General features: G+C 35.0%; 1 protein-coding gene and 1 long non-coding RNA gene across 2 annotated transcripts in view; one reads left to right on the forward strand and one right to left on the reverse strand.

Annotated features, from left to right (window-relative positions):
- The window catches only part of LOC105198205, a 153,298-nt gene that overhangs the window by 125,808 nt on the left and 3,154 nt on the right, over positions 1-24,336 (forward strand). Inside the window, exons 5-11 of the mRNA XM_011164856.3 lie at positions 12,259-12,452; positions 14,863-15,042; positions 17,389-17,714; positions 18,973-19,136; positions 19,563-20,150; positions 20,831-21,006; positions 22,112-22,261. Coding sequence (XP_011163158.2) covers positions 12,259-12,452; positions 14,863-15,042; positions 17,389-17,714; positions 18,973-19,136; positions 19,563-20,150; positions 20,831-21,006; positions 22,112-22,261 — 1,778 coding nt within the window. The remainder of the gene's footprint in view (positions 1-12,258; positions 12,453-14,862; positions 15,043-17,388; positions 17,715-18,972; positions 19,137-19,562; positions 20,151-20,830; positions 21,007-22,111; positions 22,262-24,336) is intronic.
- Positions 17,861-18,973, reverse strand: LOC120359249. Its single transcript, XR_005576061.1, has 2 exons — positions 18,635-18,973; positions 17,861-18,119 (listed from the first exon to the last, which is right to left on the reverse strand). It is a non-coding gene; the product is annotated as an uncharacterized LOC120359249 (long non-coding RNA).

A 24,336-nucleotide genomic window follows, 5' to 3' on the forward strand; every position in this document is an offset into this window, starting at 1 on the left:
TAGCTAATATTTTTAGTTTCATTGCAAATATTAGTTTCTATTGTGAAAAAATAGCACAAGGGATTTAGCTAATCTAAAAAGTATTTCCTTAATCCGATTTTTGTATCTCATTTTTATGTGTCTAAATTCCATTCTACTAGTTTCATCCTCTTTACATATATTTTTGCATACATATATACATAATGTGAAATTTTGAACCAGCAAGATTATTATTAAACCCAACGTAGCTCATGAAGATTAAGAAGGAAGATTAAAGAATTCACTTTTCTTCAAAATTTTTATTATTTAATTAAGAACGACGAAATGGACAAATGTTTCTAAACGGTGTAGTATAGTGTATATTTTAACAGTTCATAAAATAAGTTTTAATAACGATATTATCTGTTTCTATTTTAAGGACTTATTTTAACTGCAACAGCTTCTAAATTTTAGCTTTGTCAGCTAATTCTTTCTCTACGTGTATAGTGATAAAACGTCATTATATACGAGTATCGAATTTTTGCGGCGATAACGTTTTTTTTTCACGCAAAGTTAACCAAATACATGAAATGAAAACGTTTTGTTTAACATGTCCAATTCACAATGTGATAACATCGTATTTATCCAGGTTTATTCCACATATATCTTCTTCTGTACAATTCGCACCGCTTGTACGGGAAAGCTCTCGGAGTTTTAATAACGTCCCCCTGTCCTACACAGCGACGTATCGATCGAACGAAATTACAGCGATATCCTGCCGATGTACGGACGATCTTTGTTCTTTATTACGTTATGAGTATGAGACAAATGTTCCCGGAAGTACGGGAATGGAAACACGAGGTGCAAAGAACTGCGAGTCGACGATCAACGGCTGCTTAACAGTTTCCTCAGAGAGAAGAAATGATATCTCAGTTTCACCCCCGAGACTAGTAATTTTCCTTGATTTTCCGCGAATTCACGGGCCAGAGAAGACGGACTCTTCAGCTTAAGCGGTACGATAACGTAATCATTTACTGTCGAGATTAATATTACGGTACCGTACGTAACGTTACGCATCACTTGAAACATAAATGCAATGTGATAAATGACGCAAAAGCGTCAATTTAGGACAAATGGTGTGAATTGTTCAGAGAACATTTCAGTAGCGCAATCTGCTTATCTAATTTCTATGCTTGATAGCTTACAATAATACAATTATAATAATACAGTTGTTACATGCAAAAAATAATTAAACGTGAAACGAGAATGTTAATAAATAAGACCGTTTCAATAAATCTCGAATATTTTACTTTAATAAGGCATTAATTGAGAATTTTATTGCTAATATCGACGATATTAAAAATATATCCCAACGCAAAACAAAATCTCAAATTGAATTTCAAATACGCTTATGATCCGATTTTAGACTTTATGTTGCCTGGGATTTTTCCAGACGTTGTAATTTGCAAGCCAAGTCGATTTTTCAGCATTATCAAGAAATCCGTCATTTATCATTGGTGATGTATGATAATATTCGTGGAGATACATCACCCGTGAGACAACAAATGAACGTGTCGATCTTGGAAAAATTTTAGGGACATCACGGTGTCGATGTCCCGAGAGCCGAACATTTTTCTCTCAATCGCATTCGATGCATTATGCTTCGACGCAATTCTCAAGATTATTCTTCCCGGAGATAACTCTTACCAGATTTTAGTATGCCACGCCGTATTCCGGGATTCGTTCAATATTTACGATCGCCGACTTGATAAATGGCGAAACGTCTTTATGGCGATGCAGGAGCGCCGGCGTAAGAGGATCGCGTAACAAATGACAGATGAGATATCTCGCGACCACGTGTGACGCGAACCAAGGACCTCGCGCTTCTTCCCCGAGTTCCCTCTCGTCTCGTTAGAAACGAAATATCTCTCGATAAATCTAGCCTATCTTCTACATGCGACCGTAAGCTCGAATCTGCGCGCTTCGCTCGCAGACGCATGTGCCACTGACGTGCATTAAGAAGGAAACGACCACGAGTTACGTCGCTTTTTAAAATATTTTTTTTCTCTTAACAGAAGAAACGTACTATGCATACGGAAACGTCAATGCTGAACTCGTGGCTTTCGTATGTGAAAATCTTGCTTTGGCTTGCTTTATCGACCAAGGAATTCACATGTACAAGAAGTATTCCGTTAGATTAGCTTCTTCTCCGACATTACATTTTATTTTTATTTATTTGACAAGCTTAAAACTTTAAGCTTAAAACTTATTGACGAATTAGTCTTGAAATAAAGTTTGCTTGGGCGGGGAAGATGTTTACTGCGAAATATTTTTGAGTTAAAGTTTACTTTCCTTGATATATGACTTTGATATATCTTCCGAGAAATTAAAACCGATAAAAAAATGGTCGTGTGTCGGTAGCGGTAAACATAACGATAATTTCTACTCCAGTGAGCTGCCCCCGTGCCCGTCGTCACGTAAATCTAAAAACCATTAATCGATCGGAATATTTGAGAAAAGAAAACGAATTTTCTCGATCGAATTGTTCGGACTGCAGAGTAAGATTAATTAATTCCTCGGCCATCCAGCGAAGCTTAATTACCGCTGAGAAAATGTTCTCGGCTCCATGACGGAAATATAATATGACTCTAATGACCTAGACCCCGTTTCATCGTGTGCCGGTTTTGCCTCAATTCGGAACAAAGTGATCCTTGATAATTATCGTCGGTGCGGTCGGATAGAACAAAAAAAGCGAAATCGTCCGAGATCGATCGTACGATAGGCACGGCAATTGGCGTAATTGAACTTAGCCGTCGTGTGGCGGCGATTCCGCAGTTAATACGAGTCATCAGAATTATTTCCAAGTTATTCTCGAGAAAGTGTAAAGGGCGATATCTGATGAATTTATCGCTCGCAACATTTTGTTCTTGCAATTACCAGTGGAACGGCTACCAACATTTTTTTTGCTGTTAATTATCCGAATGGACCGACCGTGCAAGTGATTCAATTCAACGTCACGCGATCGGCATGCGCATATATGTATTGCAAATTCCGCTTGAGATCTAATCTTGTTAAAGCCACGTCGTATCTCGGCGTTAATAATCAAATGGCTCCTTCTGCGAAGTCGTTCGCGTTACGACGATACGATTATCAGTGTTTAATTTAACTGCAGTATAAACATATTTTCGCTCCGTATAGTGCCGGTCGACGTCGCAATGAGACACTTTATTATTAGAACGTTCGGCTACGGATACCTGTTCTTAGCGTGCGTATCGTAACGCAAGTTAATTTTTAATGTTACGACGCGCGAGAAACCTGACCGAAAAATTGCCGTGACGTAATCCAAATAAAAATGGGCCGGTCATGATTCATCCTGAATCATAAATGATACTCCAAAATTTCCGTCCGGCCACAGGGGAGCTAAATGCGCGCAAACCGCTTGTTCACCCGTCGTCCTTTTATGACTCGTAAATTTTACGGAGATATTTCTAGCCCGCTCTCTCAAATCCGACTGTTTTCCGACAAGGTTTCGTACGTAATTGTTAGAATTCTTGGCAAGTCGTGCGATCTCTCAACGCGAATTACGTTCCACACGTACAAACGTACGTTAATTAAATTCACCTTTTACGAAAGATTTAGAAGTAAATCTGTAAATGAAAGAATTAACATTCCGTTTTTTATAAGTAACTTTTTACGAAAATATATTCATCGTGCATAATCAATTCGTATTTTTCTGTTACGGACAAGACATTCGAATTCAATGATAGCTTTTGTTTTTCAGTATCCAAATCAGCGATTTTCAATTCACTTATTAATTCATGACACTTTTAATAATGTGTCAAATTTATCGAGGCACATACTCTCTCGCCCTCTTATCTCTCTCTATGGCACTTTTCTATTATTTTCTATATTCCTTTATATTCCGAACGATATCAGTTTGGTTTATTCTTTTTTCTAGATGTTGGCTGTCTCGTTACTAAGCCGAGAAATGTTCCGAACTCATATGTCATATGTCATAATCAATAATAACTTATAGATAACTCAACCATTCTCGTATGAAAATTTTTCTTAGAACTTTTATATAAATTGAAGTACTTTTCAGAAATATTGATTTCTTATAACATTTGATTAATAATACTTTTTCCTCAGAATTTTTCATGAATATTTTAAAATAATCTAAGATAAAAAAATCTAAGAAATTTTTTAAAAAATTGTAAAATTATATAGAAATTTTGATTAATTCTAAAATTTACGTAAAAGCTTTGAAAAATTATCAAAAAAATTTGAGGAATGACACATTTGACATTTTATCATTTTTGACATCTTTTTCTTTAATTACTAACACTGTATAATAAACCAGAAGAAAATTTTTCTCAGAATTTTTATACGCATTGAAAACTTTTCAGAAATACTGAGAAAATTTACATTTCTCCTTACAATTATTCATATATGTGAATTCTAAAATATTCTAAAATTTGTATGAAATATCTGAGAAATTTTCTAAAAAATTATAAAATGATACAAATTCTAAAAAATTCTGAAAAATTCTATGGAAGATTCTGAGATAAATTTTTATCAGAGTTATAAAATTTGACTCAGAATTTCTCAAGTAATTTTTCAGAATGTTCACATAACTTTCAGTATTTTTCAAAATTTCTATACAATTTTATAACTTTAGAAAATTTAGATTTTTTTATCTCAGAATATTTCATATATGTATAAGAAAAATTCTAAAAAAAGATGTAAATTTTCTCAATATTTCTGAAAAGTATTCCAATTTGTATAAAAGTTTTAAAAACAATTTTCATCGGTTAATGGCTAAGTTATTACTGATTATGATGTATGACATGGATTCTGAACATTTCTAGGTTAAAGAGCGGCCAACATCAAGAAAGAAAAGTCAAACTAACATCGTTCGGAATATAGTTATTATCAGTAATGGGCAAAGTACTTTTAAAATGTATTTTGATACAAATATGTACGTGAAATAATATCTCTGTATACAGGTACAGAACCACAAATAGATACAAATACACAGATACTTTGAAAATACCTCAAATGCATAACTATCAGATATCGCCAACACGACAAAAAAAAATAAACCAAAGTTTTTATTTTATCATTTAGAAAGTGATTTTATTGTAATGATGATATTCGGTAAAAATAAGAGTAAACACAATATAAATTTTCACAATTTTAAAAATATTTTTTACTTTGCGTGTTACCCACATTATTACTTATTCCTAAAATATTTTGTTTTTTTTTAACTTAACTATTTTCGCAACACGTTTGAAGATTCATTGCGGCACATCAACGTGCTGCGGGACACCGGTTGAAAACCCCTAAGGACCTCGAAATAAATTAAAGTACTCGCTAACTAACGGTGTAAGGAAAGCCATGCTATACTAATAATAATTCGAAATTCCCGGCGTGTAGTCAACGGTAACAGTAACTGCGGTTAAATTGAATGTAGGAGAGTCTCGGAGATAATGGTCTCGTCTTTATCGAGGGTATCTTACAGCCACGGCCGGCAGTACGTGGAAAAGTAATGGCCTGCAGATACTACCCTTCCGAATAGTTGAAATATCGGTCTGTCAGAAATTCTGGAACTGGAATTGCATTCCTCCGCTCCCTTTGCCGGCCATCCTCCGTTTTCTCACTGGATTACTTAATTTATCTTTGTAGCTTGAAGTTTACACCGCTCTCTGCGCACTGCGTCCGCTAGTTTATTGTATAAATCCTATTGAAGCTCAAATATTACATCGTTTTTGTCAAGCAAAACTTTTGACTGCTAAAAATTCCCTTAGATTTGCATTAAGGCTTTAATCATATAGACGAAACGTTTACGCGCTGCGGATGAATCAGCTATAAAAAAGATCCTATCTCTCCTGGCAGAAGCCGGGGACTAACGACGCGTAATTATTGCATTATACGAAATTACAGAATTACGAGAAATTGCGAACGGTTGCCGAGACGGCAAGAAGTCTCGTGACGGCCGCTAAGGATATTAAAATCGGCATAACGAGCCGGTTTACATCGTCGCGCACACGTCGCTCGTTAAATGCGTATTTGTTCGACGCGCTAACGACATTAGAGTTCTTGCTCCGGAACGCTCGCCATTAGACGGTACACTTTTCGCCAATGAAAAGCTGCAACCTCGGACTAGAATGTCGATGACGAGAAAAACCGTGAGTGGAAAGGGGAGGGGAGGGGACGGCGGATAAAAGAGGAAAAATGTGTCACAGGCAATCTACAACTAACGAAGCTGGCATTAAAGACCGGTACCACCGGGCTACTGAAACACTCGTACTGCTGTACATTTCGTCCCGTTTCCACGCTCTAGCGCGCTCTTTGAAGGCCTCCATTTTACGGTCAGCATTGACCGTCGCTTCTCACGATTTTAATTACATTTCGATATAAACATTAAAGGATCGTCTGTGCGAACTCCCGGATATCGGATGGGAAAGCGAGAAATATAAAACTTGTTATTTCCCATTCTTTCTATTAGATGAGCACGTTATCATTAGGTTCCCATTGTTACACGCGTTCTTAGCACAGTATATACAGAGTGATTATTAATGGTTGGAACAAGTATTTACCATGAGAGATGACTTACGACTACACGCCATGTAATTTATATGGAGTGAAGTCAGTAAGTCATCTTTTATGGTAAATAGTTGTTCCAACCATTAATAATCACCTTGTATAAATTGCAGAATGCCCCATAGTTTTAAGAGTTATCGCGTCGAATCGCTTATTGAGACTAAAAAGTGAACATCATCTTTTTCTCTATCTCTTCTTCGTATCGCTCTTTTTGAACAAAAATAATTTACCATTACGTAATTTTCTATGCTACGCTAAGAGCGATTCCATTATCGAATGAACGGGGGATCGGAACCTGTAAAGGCGAGCCTCCAGCTCTGCCGGATAATCCTCGCCAACGTAACAGCGAATATACTTCAGCAGCGAGTTTGTTAGACCCGTAAATATCAGTATCTTCATCGCGGCCCGCGAGCGGCGTTCTGCTATCTCGTAATGGATTCCATAACGAACGTTGCACACGTGTTTGGGTCGTGTCGTTCGTACGTGCACCCCCGGAGAGGCGCATTCTCTCCTCTTTCCCGAAAGTCCGCCCGTTAGAACCCGCTGACCAACCCAAATGCCGACGCAGCCTTAATTAAACGACCCTCACATATAACTGATCATTTCCTTAATCGGATCGTTTTTACTGTCTGCGGATATAGGGCGGCACCCAGTATGCACTGGGATCACTGAGGGATTGTCATAGAGACATGCGAATCAAGCTTTTGTGAGGCAAAATCGAATCGAATCGAATCCTTGACATCATGTTCGAAATCGAATTAAATCTAAAATTTTCATGTCGAATTGAATTCAATTTCTTTGATTCGAATACGAATTGAATTCTAATCAAATTTTCTCAGATTTACATTTAGCGGATCAAATTTTTTTTTTATCAGATTTACATTAATTTAAATGTACTTTCTAACTCGGAATCGGTGTATTATTCACTAAATAGTCTGATTTCAATAATATATTTATAACTATATCAATCGGTGATATATACGCTGTCTTTCTAATTTTGGTCAGTGAGATTATCACCTTCGTAATCGGAATTATTGAAAAACAGTGAATAGTCACTGATAATTGCAGTTATAAGGGGTAGCACTGCAAGCAAGATTTCACTAATTCAAATGTAGAGAGTAATGAATTATTTTAAATAACGTTGCAGATTCTTTTTAACAAAATTAATCACACGAATTTTAGAAAATAATGACAAAAAGAAATAATGTGCTAAGTAAAAATTTATAATAAATACTAGACAAGAAGTGCGAGAGTATTATACTGACAAATGAGCGCTGAATACACATATAAATTACACTGTCGAAGTAGTAATACTTTACTATCAAATTACTATCGAAATAATAATACGAAATAATAACGCATTCTATTAAGAAAATATAATGAAGCAATTTAAAATTTGGTTTCAAATTATATAAAATTATAATACAAAGTTATGAAATATCGAAACAAATTGACGAAAACGATCGTGTATCGCGTGTTCAAATTTTTGACTGGTTTGTAAGATTTAAAAATAATAAAAAAAATTTGAAAATCGATAAACAATCAGATACGAGAATTGGTAAGCACTGATGCAAGATTGATTGCGCAGATATAAACGAAACAATCAAAATATTATAAGCGATCGATTCGACATCGAATCATTCACGATTCGAAATTCTCGAACTATTCGTACATCTCTAGGAGTTGAGTTAGCCGCAGACTCGAGGGACGCGTCTCATCCACGTGTGGCGATACGCGTGTCTTCTCCTCTCATCGTTTCTGCGTTTATTTCCAGACCAGAGGGAGAGGCGCGATCACCGGAGGAGGTTCGCGTATTTGCGATGCGGTACGCCTTACGTGACGTAAAATACGGACGTACGGAGTACTGCATTTGTTCCCAGTTGCACCGCGGGATAAACTACCATGATTGGCGGTGCAACTCGAGACGTCGGAACATACTTTACGCCGCTTCATTTGCCGTCGAGCCTTACCGACAGACTTGATTAATTAACACCTAGTTGATATCTCTAGTTGCTTCTTGAGAGAATACGAGAGAATTACACGAGTATGTATGAATAGAGAAATGATATTTCAGCAGCTATGATTAATTAATACTGTTCAGATAGCTCGGTATCAGACTGATTAATAATTGAGAGTTAATTATATAATACAATTTAAATAGTACAGTTAATAATAATTGTAATGAAATAGTGTTATTAAATTGACTGCAGAAAGTTTAGTGAAATTTATACAGCACAAGTACACATATATACATATTAAAGGGATATTTTAAGCTAGAGCGTGAAAAAGTTTGCCTATTGCTTTAAATATTTAAAAAAAACTGCATATATTTTTCTACAATTGTTTTTGCATAGAAAAATATATGCGGTTTTCTTTAAAAAGTGTTTCAATTTTTATCGCTCGACAAAGGGAATAACGAAAAATATTGTAAATTATTAAAACAGCGTGGTTTTAAAGAATAAGTATCGATTTGTTTACTAAATTTATTGAATTTAATAAGAAAAAATCGGTAATGCAAACATATCGCAATAATCCTAGTTTGATAAATAGTATGTATTTTACACATATGCAGAAGATGAAGTTGATAGTTTCAGTATTTTTGAGAAATCATATCAGCCAACTTGAAAAATGTGTTTGCTTTTAAATTTACGTAACATAAAAACTAATAAATCAATAAGCCATATCAAAAAATGTATAGATATTCATTAAAACACATAACTAAAATTCCTATGTCAGTCACAGCGGTGCCGAATACTAATTTTTAATTTTTACAATTTTCAACTCAAACTGCGCCGCATATTCGTCGGGCTTGAAACATAATCATAAAGCCGGAATAATAATATTAATGCTTTTAAAAGCATATATAATATCCCCCATTTATTAAATATGCACAAATAGATGTATAAAATTGTAGAAGAATATATACAGAAGTTTTCTTTAAAAAAATTCTTCTATTTCCAAAAATGGGTTACTTTTTCGCTCTTTAAACTAGAATATCCCCTCAAGATCGAATGCACGTACGCGATTATCTTTCTATTAATTTAATATTTGCTTTTAATAAACGATGGCATAAAGAGTTTACCGTCGTAGGTTGCTAAAGTTACTACAATCACTTTTAGGACACGTGAAAGCACAGAAATTATCGCTTTTCAGCTAGTAGTTTCCAAAGTGCAACTGCTTTGTCAGCAACTGCGATCTTAATTGTAATAGGCACGTGCACGATGGAACAATGTACACACGTGGCATAGAGTGACACAGGAAAATCATCACTCCCGGATTCGTCGAATCGTCCGTCCAATTTCGCGAGGCGTTTAGCAAATGATCGCGAGGAATCTATTGAACGTGAACTCTGCAATTTCGAAGCGATTCCAACAATAGCCACCCCCTTCCCCTCCCCTCTCTCTCTCTCTCTCTCTCTCTCTCTCTCTTTCTCTCTCTCTTTCTCTCTCGGAAAGAATGACACTATGTGACTCTAGACAATAACGCGGCAAACGTAAATTACCCTTTCGCAAGGTGGTGAACGCGGGAGAGACTCCGATTTGAATAGCGAACAAAGTGAACAATACGCATACGATATGTCAACTAAATTGGGTCAATATCCGATGAGCGGTAGGTTATTCCCGAACTGGAAATCGTTCCACATTAATTTCCGCACAAAAAAAGATTCGCATCGCGTAAATGACTCTCTTATGGCATGCCGTACAACGAAACCGATTGCACCGTTTTGTTTCATCAAACATTTATATCAGCTACGATTTTTTATTTATTATATATTGTACGTATTTTATAGTTTGTTGATTGGATAGATCTTGATTATAATAATACTTTATAAGTTTGATACGTAAAAAGTGAAGACGTTTAATCGTATGAAATAATGTAGGTGTAGAGCAATACTTTATTTGAATTATAAACTTGAACGTCACGCTAATACATTTCACGCGATAATGGATATAACAAGGGATAAACATATTTATTTCGCATTCAATGATCTGGAAAGCGATAACTCTTTAGACTCAAGCGTCATTAACCTCCCTCAATCGCAAATTTGTCGCTTCGAGCTTCTAACGAATTGAATTCTGCAGGTTTACTGTGGTTGTCGCGGCACTTTAATTGGCGCTAAGTGGCACAACGCTCTGCTTTGTAACGCGGGCTCTTCGGCTTTAAGCGTGTCAGCGCAACACAAACAGCACGTGGCACAGTTACATAAAATCCAAGTTTCCCGAAATCAAACAATCGCTCGTGCGATCGCTGTCAGCGAATTTCGACGATGTGCAATGCCAACTACGTCGGGAAACGACGTTGCGACCTGGCGCGCGCGTGTTTACACACATTTCAGAAACATATCCTCCGAGTGAGTGCCGCGAAAATTATGACCGACATCCCGCGCATCCCGCGAAAGCTGCTGCGACGGTTGAAATATGCACGCAGTGCACCGCAGTGTGTTGCACCAAACACCGCGACAGAAAGTAATTGTTCCTATTGTAGCTATGCTACCAGATATTAGGCCATACGTCACTCCAGCGGAAGTGATGAATTACCTAGCACCCCGGACGCAATTCCGAGAAATCAGGATTTCAATTAGACAACGTCTCTATACTTTGACGCTTAATTATAATCGATATCGTTACATCAAATTATGCACTGAGAAAAAATTACTAAAGTTTAATAAATACTCGTTTGAATAATTACAATGAAATATTTACTAAATGTGAAATAAATATTTATTTAGTACGGGAACCACTAATTTAACGTAACTATCATATTTTTTACTGAGTAAACGTTTATGTACTGTAAATAAAGATTTTACTACAACTGTTTGAACAAATATTTATTAAAATTTAGTAATTTTTTTTCTCAGTGTAGAGATGATGTAACGCGTTTATCTTGTCTATTTTTTTATGATATTTTTTTACAAGTGTTGCTTAAACACAAAAATTTAGAAAAAATCATGAAATGTATAACAAGTATTTAAAATCGAAAAAAGGCCAGTAATGGTCATAGCAGATTTTAATGTTTTTAAATAACATTTTATGTAATTTTATATATTGGAACAAAAATTTGTAGCGATTTTTAAGTGAAATTCAAAGATAATACAATGTTCAAATATTTGTACATAGATTTATCAATATGTGATGTTATCTATTTTTGTTCCAACCCGAAACATTTTCTAGTTCTTCGGACTTTATTTTCACAATTTAACACAAATCTCTTAAATTAAATCAAAATAGTAATATTATAATATTAAATTGATAATCCAAATTCAAATCCTGAGATAATTTTCGCGACCAATTCTTTACAGTTTTTCAGGGAGAGGTGGATCTTATACAATAAATACTTGTATAATAGGAATCAGTATTATTAAATTCATTATCAATTTAATATTGTGATATTATTTTGATTCGATTTAAAAGCTGCACTTCAAGGCCAAACGTATTGGCGCGCGGTTCCAAAACCTAGAAATGTATAAAATCATATATAAAATATTATTTGAGATGTGATCGTTATTGGTCTTTCCTCGATTTTAATTGTACTAGCAAATTTGTTATAGTCCTTTGTAAATTTAGCCTTTGTAGAATTATCTGCGATTTGCACGTAAAATGACTGGAGAAGCCACGTGAAATGGAAATACACAATATTCTCCGCGCGACATGACATTGTTTAAGGGGACCCTCAAAAACATAGTAAAAATGTTTTCAGAGAACACATTCCGAGTGACGCTACAGAAAAGCAGTCGCGGTCTTGGCCTGAGCGTTTCCGGTGGAAGCACTGCGGGGCCCGTCCGGGTGAAAAGGCTCTTCCCTCAACAGCCTGCCGCCCTGTCCAACAAACTTCAAACTGGCGACATACTACTGGCTGCCAACGGGATCCCTCTCACTGGCCTCACCAATTACGTAAGTAATTAATTACCTACGATTGAGAATTAATAACACGCAGAAACGGAACGGCTGGTTTAACTACGCAAATAAATTAAATTAATAAACGAAAATTTACAACTTGTAAACTACGTATAACGATGTTTCGTAAATATCGCAAGTTCCGAGTTGATGAAAAGGTTACTTTCAGAAAACTTAAATATTGCATTAAAATTAGATATCGAGACAGCTTTGAAATGATAAGTAAAAGAGTAAAAAAGAGACGTAAAAAGACAAAAAATAATAAAAATACGCTAAATAATATACGTGTATCTAATTAAGTTTTTTAATTTTGCCAATTAATTTTCTTAGCCAACTGAATTCCAAGTTGAATTAGTTCTTAGAAAAATTATTGTTTATTTCGCTGATAACACGAATAGCAATGTCCGTTTTGAGGAAGAGATAACACGCACCGAACAAATTCTACTGATATTAGATAAACGCAGCAAAGCGCACGTACACACGCACGTACGCACTCTGACGTGCACCGAGCACTCGGTAGTAATGATTGCTACGTTCCCGACTGACGACCTCAGCCTTGCTCTCCTCTCGCGGCCCTCGCGAAGATTTGCATTGAATTAGCATAATGCAGCTACGCCCGCGAGCTCTGGCGAGAGGATAGACGTTATCTTGCGTGTACTTGGCAGCTCGTCCCACGAGGGCACAAGCAATACTGCCTCCTTCTCGCCGGTACGCAAACGCGTATGCTCGCGTCGTAAACTCGCACGCTCCTGCGTAGGCTCTCGCACATTCTCCACGAAACGCGCGGCTCTCGACTGCGGAAGATGTTAAAACGTTGACTTTATCTTAACTCGATTGCTCCGCTTTGCTACGGGACACCAGTCGGGAAGTAGTTGCGGCCGCACGGTCGCGTTCAACCGCAGTCGTTGCGAAATAAAAAATCATACGCTTACTGCTCGTTAAATGTAAATTTGGTAAGGAGTTAAAGGGAAGTAATCTTAAATTTACATCACGACGGAGAACTATACAAGGAATATTTTCTTTTCATTATTAAATAAGATAAATATTAAAGAAGTTTTGCGAATGTAATTTTTATTTTGAGTACGTCGTTCATGAAATAGAGAACATTTATGATAACGGAGATTGCAAGAGACAGATGTACAAATAGCTTTTTATGTCCATTTCCGCCAATGTACATCAACTTTGATCACGATTGTTTACTTTCTCTCTTTCTAGTTCTAAGAATCAGAAGAAGATTAAGAACAAGTTGAACTGAGATTAAAATTAATTTATGTTGATAGAAATGGACATTAAAATTTTCAGAATTTTGTCGGCGGAAAAACATCAGACATCCTAAAAATGTATCTGAAACATTTATTTCTTATATAAAATAGGTGATATTATGGCCTTTATACGAGATATCATGATAATATAATATATATTCCATTATCCCAGATATATTGTAATATACGACCGTTGTCTTTTCTCTGTATGTATTAGAAGGTTGAAACTAAGTAAAATTGCAAACAACTATCTCAGTGCAATCTTTTAATAAAAGCGTAAAACGCAAATGATTCCATGATGATGAAAAACAAAGAATGACAAGGGGGATTAATTAATTAATTAAATATTTTCTTATTCTTTTTAAACTCGAACGTTTTCTGTTATTTAACATTTTATTATTTTTTGAGTTATACAAAATAAAGCATGGAATTTTTCTTAATGCAACCCCTTAGATGCGTGCTGCCTTAGCAAGCTTAATACGATAGCCTCTTTTCGAAACTTTTATACCAAAGAAATTACTCAATAAGTCAAGTTTTATTTCTAATCTATAGTTTACATTACAAATATTATAGATTTTTAGTACTGCAGACTATATGTGAAAATATTATGTTTAATACATAATATTTGCACGTACTCTGGTACATTTTCTCTTCATTTTGAATAAATATGTAATTGTATAACATAACACTTTATTTTTTTAAACAAAAACAATTTTTTAAATCTATTTTTGCGCGACCACATTACTACCTTTGTTTCTTTTCAAGCCATTACGCGTCACATTTTTATAAATAACGTTTTGAGCAATAAATATAATATTTCATAACTAGAATCAATTAAATAATACATTGTCCAATATAATCATTGAGTTTTTAAGTAAAAATATTGATTATTAAAATTATGGTACAAAATGTAAACGGGAGGCTGTAATATCACTTTCTTCTCTATCATCACTTTTACTTTTCGACGCTCATCGTCATTCCGTTTTGTTCCTATTACGAATTGTCAAAGAACATGACCCGTTTTTCTCGGCTTTTCCCACACCGTAACGCCTCTAAAGATGACGCCGTCGCCGGTGACTTCAAGAGCATTATCTTTGTGTTACGAGAGAGACCGCGCAATCTTATTTCGATGCTACTTGTTGCAGGAGGCTCTTGAAGTTCTGCGTACAACGCCTAGCACGGTCGAGCTGGTGGTGTGTCGGCTTCCAGGAGATAGTAATGTCACGCCACCCGGTGCACCGCCGCCACCCCCGGCAAGGCGAGAACCACCGCCGCCGTTACGTTTACTCAACCCTCTGCCGCCCCTGCAGATCGAGCCCTGCGGTGTAAGTAATGCTCCGTTTAAACAACATTCTATGAATATATACACGATTGCCATTGTTTCTATGGAATGAATAAATAAGTAGATAAAGAATGTCAAACGTACGCTTTAACAAAATCTATACATAAAATTTAATCCTTCAAATAATTCTATAGACAAAGATAAAGTACCATAGTTTTATATACAAGAAAAAAAAACGGTTTAATTGTTCATAAATTGTTTCTAAAGATAATTGTGTTATTATAATTATTAATAGAGTTTAATGTCACGTAAATTTTATCAACATTGTGATGTACGGATGTTACTAACAGTATGATAATAAATACAAATTTCAAAGAGAAATTAATTTTGTATATTATGCATATAGGGACAACATTTATATTTGATGACATAATAATTACAGAAATAATAGAAATAATAATTAGAGTGTTTAATTCCACGCGGTAACGTACAGATAAATAATTACTCACAAGCGATACTTGGCTCCAGCGAGCTGTCCCCGGAGAAACGTATACATTGAACTTGAATAAATGATCTATTTAATGCTCTAACAGCAAAAAATACTGTCGCGAATTACAGAACGTCTAAATAAAATAGGTTTTATTTGCAGAAGTATATCTTCTGAAACTCAATTTATTATCGTAATGCAGTCCTCCTTCGAACTATAATCATGATTAAGTAAAGCGATAGACCTGAAATATCTCATATACCTCATATAGCTCATATATTACATATTAATTCCAATATTCAATTCTCCCGAGGACTTTAATATCGATTCTAAAGTAATACTCGTAAACAATAGCGTATATACTACGTTCATTGCGTACCACAGATCTGAAGGGAGAAATGTGAAACGTGCAATCAGATAATCCGCACGTGGAATGCATACATGCATCCCGACTTGCTAAATGTATATTTTTCATGCAGCTACAAATATTTTTTATCATTTTTAACAATAAATTATCAAAAGAACATTAAAATGTCAGCGACTATTTGTTATAAATTAACAGAGAAAGCAATTTTTGTCACAAAACATATCTTTACGCAAAAAGACGTAGTTTTCTACTAACATAAAAAAAATTAATTGATGACATTAATAGTGGAAGATCATTAATATCGACATACCACTCTGTTTTAGGATTATGTTTCTTAAACAAAAATTAAAAATAAAATATTTTTGAAACAAATTTTAAAACATAAATACAAACTGAAAAGTGTCTTTTATTAGATTATTTATCAGTTTTTATAACATTATTTCAAATTTTGTAGTAACTAAATTTTTCATAAAATAGCATATATGAGCGTTTGACAAAATCCATCGTCATAAAAAACGCATATATATAGCAGCGAAATTTTTTAGAGGTATTTCAGAAATATTTCTACTGAAAAGTGAAACATTTCGTAAAAGTTGCGAAATATGTATGCATTATTTATGAAACAGCAAAATGTTTGGGATTCTCGCACTTGAAATTTTATAAAAAAATTGCTGAAAGATTACTGAAAAAAATCTTTAAATTTTCTGAAAGTTATCAAAAAGTTATTGAAATAGCTGAAATTTTTTTGCTAGCCTTAATCCTTTGAATAATAAATTTAATTATCGCTTCTGAAATATGCATAATGAAAAGAATGCATAATATAAATGTACATGATAATTTACATTTTATTTGCTTAACATTATTGTATCTTATCATATAAAATTAAAAATTATCATATAAAATTTAAAGTCCATATTTGGATAACATTTATCAACTTTTTTTAAAAAACTTAAAATGAACTTTTTTAAATTAAAAAAAACATATAGTTAAAGCATTACAATAAATGCAATTTGCTGTTTAACGTATTACTATCTAATCCATTTATGATTACTACCAACCCACAGTGCAATTATACAAACACACGTAAATTATATCAATCTATTGCTCTGGTTTTATCACAAGTCATACCAAAGTAGAATAATAAGTCATAATAGTATCAAAATGACATAAAAATGAATTGTAGTTGGTTAAAAAATGACTTTTAATAATTGTTTATACTTATATATTTTGATGATGACTTTTTATTCTGCTTAGATATGTTTTCTTTTATTCTCTTTTGAAGAATTTATTTTTAGCTGATTTTAAATAAGAAAGTCATGAATATATAAAGTACAAGTTTTTACTTATTTAATTATCTAAGCAGATATTTATCAATATTAATATAGTACATTATTTAATTTTTGAAAAATAAATGGATATCACTTTAAAAGACTTATATCGATATTGGCGACTTACCTGTATATTTTACAATTAATATAATTAATACAGAGTTTAAGATAATATTGGACAACGACAAATGCAATGTTTGCTTGCAGGAGTTTGACATCGAGATGACAAAAGTCGGCGGCAGTCTTGGTTTCACTCTCAGGAAGGCAGATAGCAGTGCCCTGGGTCACTACGTGCGTGCACTAGTCCGAGAACCAGCATTGAGTGATGGCAGAATTCGGCCGGGTGATAAGATTGTCGCGGTAGATGATGCACCGCTGTCGCCGATGAGCCATGAGGAAGCGGTCCAGCTGCTGCGACAATGCGGGCCGACGGTGAAACTGCGACTGTACCGTGATCTGGCACAGACCCCGGTCTCGGCGCTCTCGCCCACCGAACCCGATCATCCTCTCCGTCCGCCACGAACGAGCTTGAGGTATATATCTTGATTTGACAATTGAGACTCACTTTCTCTCTTATCGCGTTAATATTATTGTTATGTACCCGGAGATTGAATTCAAGCTCCTCGTACTTGCGCTCGTACTCGCGCTCATGCACCTCGCACAGGAATAAAGAAAACACTCTTTATTAAGAAGAAAGGCTCTTTAATCACCCAACAAAATACAATATAAATAGTTCACGATACATAATCTGGTATTCATGGTTAAGTTTTATATTTAAGATCGTCCTAAGTACCATCTTAAGATGTTATCAATCAATCACAGGCCAGTATCATAGTCTTTTCTTATTTCAAGACCGTCTCAAATAACATCTTAATCCTCTGGGACTCCTATGAAGAAAAAATCGGTTTTTTTTTCTTTCAAAGCGTATATCGTTGAAACTATAACAGATAGAAAAAATGTTCTAAATGAAAGTTGAACGACTTGAAGAGTACTTTATAATAGTGATAAATTTTTTTATATTTTTTATTTCTAATTACTAAAAGTTATATAACTGAAAGGTTACATATTTTTAAATAACAGCATTAAACATCTGTATACATTTATACAGAATGTGTATTGCAACTAACGTTATAATTGAACAGTCGATGATTTTAAATGAAAAAAGTGCAAATTGAATTGCAATTGAATTCTCTTTGCGCGAGATTTTATGTTCCATAAAATTAATTTTGCAGATTAGTAAATTATTAACATCTTGTAACGAAATTCCATTTGGAGGAAAGTACATTGAGATTTAAGAATTAATATGTTTCTTAATTTAAAATGTAAAAAGCGTTATTAGAGGTGGATGTTAATATTGGAATAACACATTCGATGAAGGAAAATCGATAAAATAGAAAGGAGATAAAATTTAGTATATGTAACAATATTTTAAACATATAAACATTAAGAAAACCTTATATAGGGATCTCAGTTTTGTTGCTGTTCTTTCCCTTTTGATTCTATTTATCCATTGACCTATAAAAGAATATTTGATAGTAAATCTGATTTGGATTCTATCTATCGTGGATATTCCTTTATGCTTTTGTATCACGCGCAATCCGTTTCTTCAGTAATGTAACTGCATGGCATATAGAATCAATTTATTCTTTCCTGCCAACAGAAAATATCGTGAATGCTCGCGTTTTATATTATTTTACATTCGCTTTACGATATGGTCATTTTCGACTAAAATACGACGCTTATGGTTTTTCATATATTGTAGCTCATTGTATTCCATGTTATTTTCAATAGACAAGAAGCTGTGGACATGCTGTGTGACTTGGCAGTCCGGAAACTGTCGCCCGGTACATCAACTGGGTCTAGTAGCTGCAAACAACAATCACCTGGTGTGTCATGCAATTCGCCTCGAAGACGTCGACTCGCCACGCGCACTCCCACTGCCGAAATCGATCAAGGTAAATAATTAATTGACAGCATGCGCAGACAGAGTTGTAAAGCAAATAGGTTCGTAAAGCCAATAGAGCATGACGTAGGATGCTTAAGTTAAAAAAATGATTAAGAGCGATCAACAAGATGATAAAAATTTCGATAACTTATCTATCAGTTCGATATAAATTTTTCCGAACTTTCGAAAATGATTAATCTGTAAAGTATATATCTCTTGAAACTCTGTACGGGGGAGGGATTAGCGAGCACAATTGTTAGCTTGGAAGTTTCCGGTAACGTAATAAAGCGACGACACAGAACATTCAGCGCCGAGCTGTCTCTCGGAATTATCTCGGAGTCGCGGGGGATTTGAGCACTCGATGATAGGAGCTCGCGGCGAGTCTTCTCGTGACAAAATCACTCTCTTCACGACAAGCGTTCTCCGCGTGCCGCAGAAACCCCTGAGACCAAGTTGCGCGACGTGCAAACGACATCGTCGACGGCCAGCCAAGCGGAGACCACGTCAGACTCGGACCAGTGCTCCGTCAGGACGCAAATCACCAATTCCCAGGCGAACACACCTGCGACCGACATAATCGATCCGCCGGCGCTCTACGTTATTTGCGACGACGACGAGTCGAAGCCAGCGTCGAACAATGCCGCGAACAGGCCCCGCTTCCTCGATTTGTCGGCGCCGCAGGGTAAGCCGCACTTCCAGTTTTGCAGCGTCGACTCGGACAGCGAGTATCCCGCGGACGACGACGTGATCCTCGCCGAGGCGGAGCGCGGCCGGCTGGCCGAACCGAGCTACGACGACGACAGGAGCGTGACGGTGCTGTCGAGCGACGAGCACGACAACGATCTGCCTACCGAGCCGGCCTCGATGCCGCCGGTGCTCTCGTCCACCAGCAGCACCAGCACCGTCGCATTCAGTTACAAAAATCCGGCTTATCAGAGCGCCAATCCGGCCTGCGGCAGCGCCGGCAGCGACCCAGCTGGAACCAAGAGCAAGGCCACACACTCGAGCGACCAGGACATCCCGGGTAATTATTTCATATCGTCCTTGTTTTATTGCTCGTCTCGCTCGTCCGAGAGACTGGTTAGATTAATGGGATCGAAGCTTGATTGATTAATGGAGCGTCTTGTTGACTCGCTTGCTTCTTACGTTCGATATCTAAATCAGCCGTCTTAGCACTTGTACAATCTTTGTTTTAATGCTTTAATGCGATTCTTAGTTGAGCTCGCAATATGTACTTAAGTAACGTTATTAGTTGAGACGGTTGTCTTGTCTATTTATACTTTATAAATTTATGAGCATAAATTAATATTTTTTTTATGAAGAGCTTATTTCTAAATCGACTTAAATTCACATACAAAGGTACGTTATGTGTGAAGTCAAATACATATTTAATTTAACAACAAGCTTTAATATTAAAGCTTATTATAATAAGCTCATGAGCATGTAAGCGTATAAGCCTCCATTTTTATTGATTTGAAACAATGTGAACAATCAAAATGAGATCTACAGTTGCTGCTAGAATGAACTCTAATACCCGCTGTTTAGCTTGATGCGCTACTATCGCCGCAATCAAATCAGTGCGCCAGAGGGAGAGACCGATAAGATAACGGTCCGATCATTGCGAAAATAACGAAACATTAACGGATGTCAATTCTTTATGTTACTTCTAACCCGTTGAACTCGGTTTTGTGTCACGTCGCGCAGGAAAGATCCTAGGAACGGACGATCCCGGTGGTAGCAAAGGGCTATTGAAGTGGAAGGGCGTAATGTTCGCTCCAAACGATGAGGTGGATCAGGACACCGAGCACGACCAGGAAGAGACTGGGAGAGACACTACGGATTCGGTTGCTCTCAACGAGGATATTGAACAAGGCAGTGAGGTGAGTCAACCGACATATCCGTAATCGAGTCTTGTTCCAAGGTCGGAAACTTCCACATTTTTTTTTATCAAATTTATGCCAATGATAAAAATCGACATTTTGTCAAAAAAATCGGCAAAAACTTGGTCTTTTTTAATTAAAAATAATAAAAAAGAAAACAATGAGAAAGTCATGTCAATTGAAAGAAGCTTTATTTCCAATTTAAGCTTTAACCAAAATAAAATCAGTAATAGATTAGAAATCGACGTAATAAATAAATTAGTTTTTTTTTATTATGTTGAATAATAAATGAAATAGATTTATATAAGTAAAAATTTTTAATTCTGTTATTTTGTTTTTTTTTTTCTTATTAAAGTTAATATAAAAGAAGGTTTATTAAAATAACCAAAATTTGCCTCAAGCATCTAAAAGAAACCTAAAAAAAACTAATTCCACAATATTTCTTGATGTATATGAAAGAGAAAAATAATGTTTATAATGTTGGGAAGTACAGAAAAAATTGCTGATAACAATAGAATGCATTACGTATTTTGTATGACATTTTATTATTATTAGCAATTTTCCCCAATTAATTTTTTAAGTTTTTGTTTGGAGGGAGTTTTGGTTATTTTTAAATATTCTTTAATATCATTTATATCTTGAAATTTTTTGTTAAAAAAACTCACAAATTAATTATTGATTCGTTACTATTGATTTCATTTTTCTTTACCATAATGATTAGTATTACTAATAAAAAAAGTATTTTTTTTGCATTAAATTATATAAATACATTTTAGTGTTACATATTAGTCATTTTTGTAAGTTTTGCTAGTTTAATCCATTAGATAAAGTCTGGGACAATAAAAATCGGAATTTACCATGATTTTTACCACCCACTAGAATTTTCAATCCTGTCTCATTTCGATGCGGCTCAACGGATCTCGAGAGACATCCACCATGATTTTGATCAAATGCAAAAAATTATTTAGTATCTTTGTTAGATTTATGGTCCATAAATCTTTATTATTCACTTTAATTAATATTAACGTTGGAATACATGATTATCGGAGGCTACAAGAAAGAACGTCACGTCGTAATGTTGCGCAATCTGCTCTCGTTGTTGTAGGTGTTCATGGTAGAGCTGACGCGTGGGTGGAACAGTCGACTGGGCTTTAGCTTGCAGTCGGAAGGAAATCGTACGGTAATATCGGTTGTGCATCCCGATAGTGTCGCGGCCAAGGATGGCAGGCTCAGGCAGGGCGACGTGTTACTGATGGTGAGTTTCGCATATCAAGCCTACACCCTCCACTTTTCTCAATTTTTCCTCTGTAGAGTATCTCACGTACTTCGTGAAATCATTATTGAATTAAATATCTTGATGATAAAATATTATTAATTATCTACGGCTTACAATTTCGATCAAAAACTTGAGACGTGATTTATATTCCAGATAAATAATATTTATAAAAATTAAGGAGAATTAAATAAATCACAATAAAATAAGGAGCCGATACGAGATGTTTGCGTGTACAATAATATATTATCATTAAAAAATTATATGTAGACATTTCGGTCTTATGTTTGGATCATCTTCAGTGTAACGCAATACAAATAAATAATTGTCTCAAAGGAGAAATTTATGACTCACTGTTGAATATAAATTAACTCTTTCCTAGTGTGAGCCAATTAAAGTTGCCACAGTCGGTGTGAGTCGGTGATCTAGTTCCACAAGTTAAAAATTCAAAGTAGATATTTATCAGGCATTTGTAAGATGTCGTGATGAAGTATAAACGGTCTGTCTGTAATAATGAGATAACGCTTCGCGAGGATGCCGTGACGTAAAATATAAATCAAGACTTACATATACAGAACGCTGCAATGCGATAAACGATGTAGTCGTTAATACGATTCGTGATCTTATAAATCAAATTTAAACGTGTTTATAAAATATACGAAAATTAATATTGAAAATATCTCTAAGCGATAGAAACATTAAGAATCTGTAATATCATATTATATACAGCGGATCAAAGAAGAATCAGTATCAATCTGTAAATTTAAAGCTGTTTTTATCAAACTTTTTTTTCATCTAATATTTCAACATTATTCCAATCAAATTTATCTAATATAGTAATTCTATGATCTATAATAACAGAAACATGAATTGTCTTCCTGTTTATGAGATTTTTATGTATATTCTATGACTCTAGTTTTTAATAATCTGCTCAGCATACGAATCATCGCAAGCATTGCACTTAATTTTGTATACTGGAGTGTGAGCTTATTGGAAGTTTATCTTTTTGTACACATTTTGACGAATTTATTAAGTTTATCTAAACCCGTATAAGCCATACTTATTATAAAACCTCCTTAAAAAAAGTTTTATCAATAATATACTAATGAAACTTCAAAACTTTTTTTGATGAAACATAAAATGTGAAAGGATGAAGACTCTGTCAATTAAATCCATTATTGTACCTACTTTCTAACAGAAAGGAAAGAATGATAATTAAAATAGCGCACAGAGAATATTGGTTTTGTACGTGAATAAGAATGTTCTGTTTTTTCATTAAGATGACGTCAAAAAAATTTAGCTCTTCTCTCTCCAATTTAAAAGTTTTAGTCTCAGGTAATATAAATTGAAGATATCCAATGTGATCTATGATTGGAGAGTATAATATAAATATCTCATCCATATACCCTAAAACAAAATCCCGAAAAGAAAGAAAGAACATTAGAGAAATGTGATTCTAAGTATTAAAGAACTAAATCAGCAACTATAGGTGATAGAGCGGATCCCATAGAGACGTCGAAGATTACAGAATCTGTCACTAAATTTAAAACTAATTTAATAGCATTAATAAATTCAATTTTGAGGAGTGCAATTTTCATTTTGATAATATCCCATCGGCGTTCTAGAACCTTCAATAACAAGTTCTATCGGAATGTTTGTGAAAAGTGAGACTGTCCAAAGGTATGTGAGGATGGAGTCAGATATTTTTAAATCGGATAAATCATTGATCAAGTGGAAGCTATTTTTGACAAAACTATCTAGGTGTAATAAGCTAGCGTGATTTTGTGTAAATGCTCAGCTAAATTGTGTAAGAGACTGCCGATGCAGAAGATAATATGTAATATGGGTTACTCGGTTTGTGTATTTTCGTTAAACCGTGGTATGCTCGCGGTAAAATTGGGTTAGATGCATTTAACCTGTAATGTAATATCGTAGGTACATACAAGTTCCTTTGTTTCTATTTCTTTAACATCACTTTCAAGTCTGAAATTATGTTATTAACCGGATCTCGTTTCAAAGAAATATAAGTGTCTGTCAGATAACATTTGCTTCATTTT

The sequence above is a fragment of the Solenopsis invicta genome, chromosome 12 (assembly GCF_016802725.1).
Source record: "Solenopsis invicta isolate M01_SB chromosome 12, UNIL_Sinv_3.0, whole genome shotgun sequence".
In the NCBI taxonomy this organism is placed as follows: Eukaryota; Metazoa; Arthropoda; class Insecta; order Hymenoptera; family Formicidae; genus Solenopsis; species Solenopsis invicta.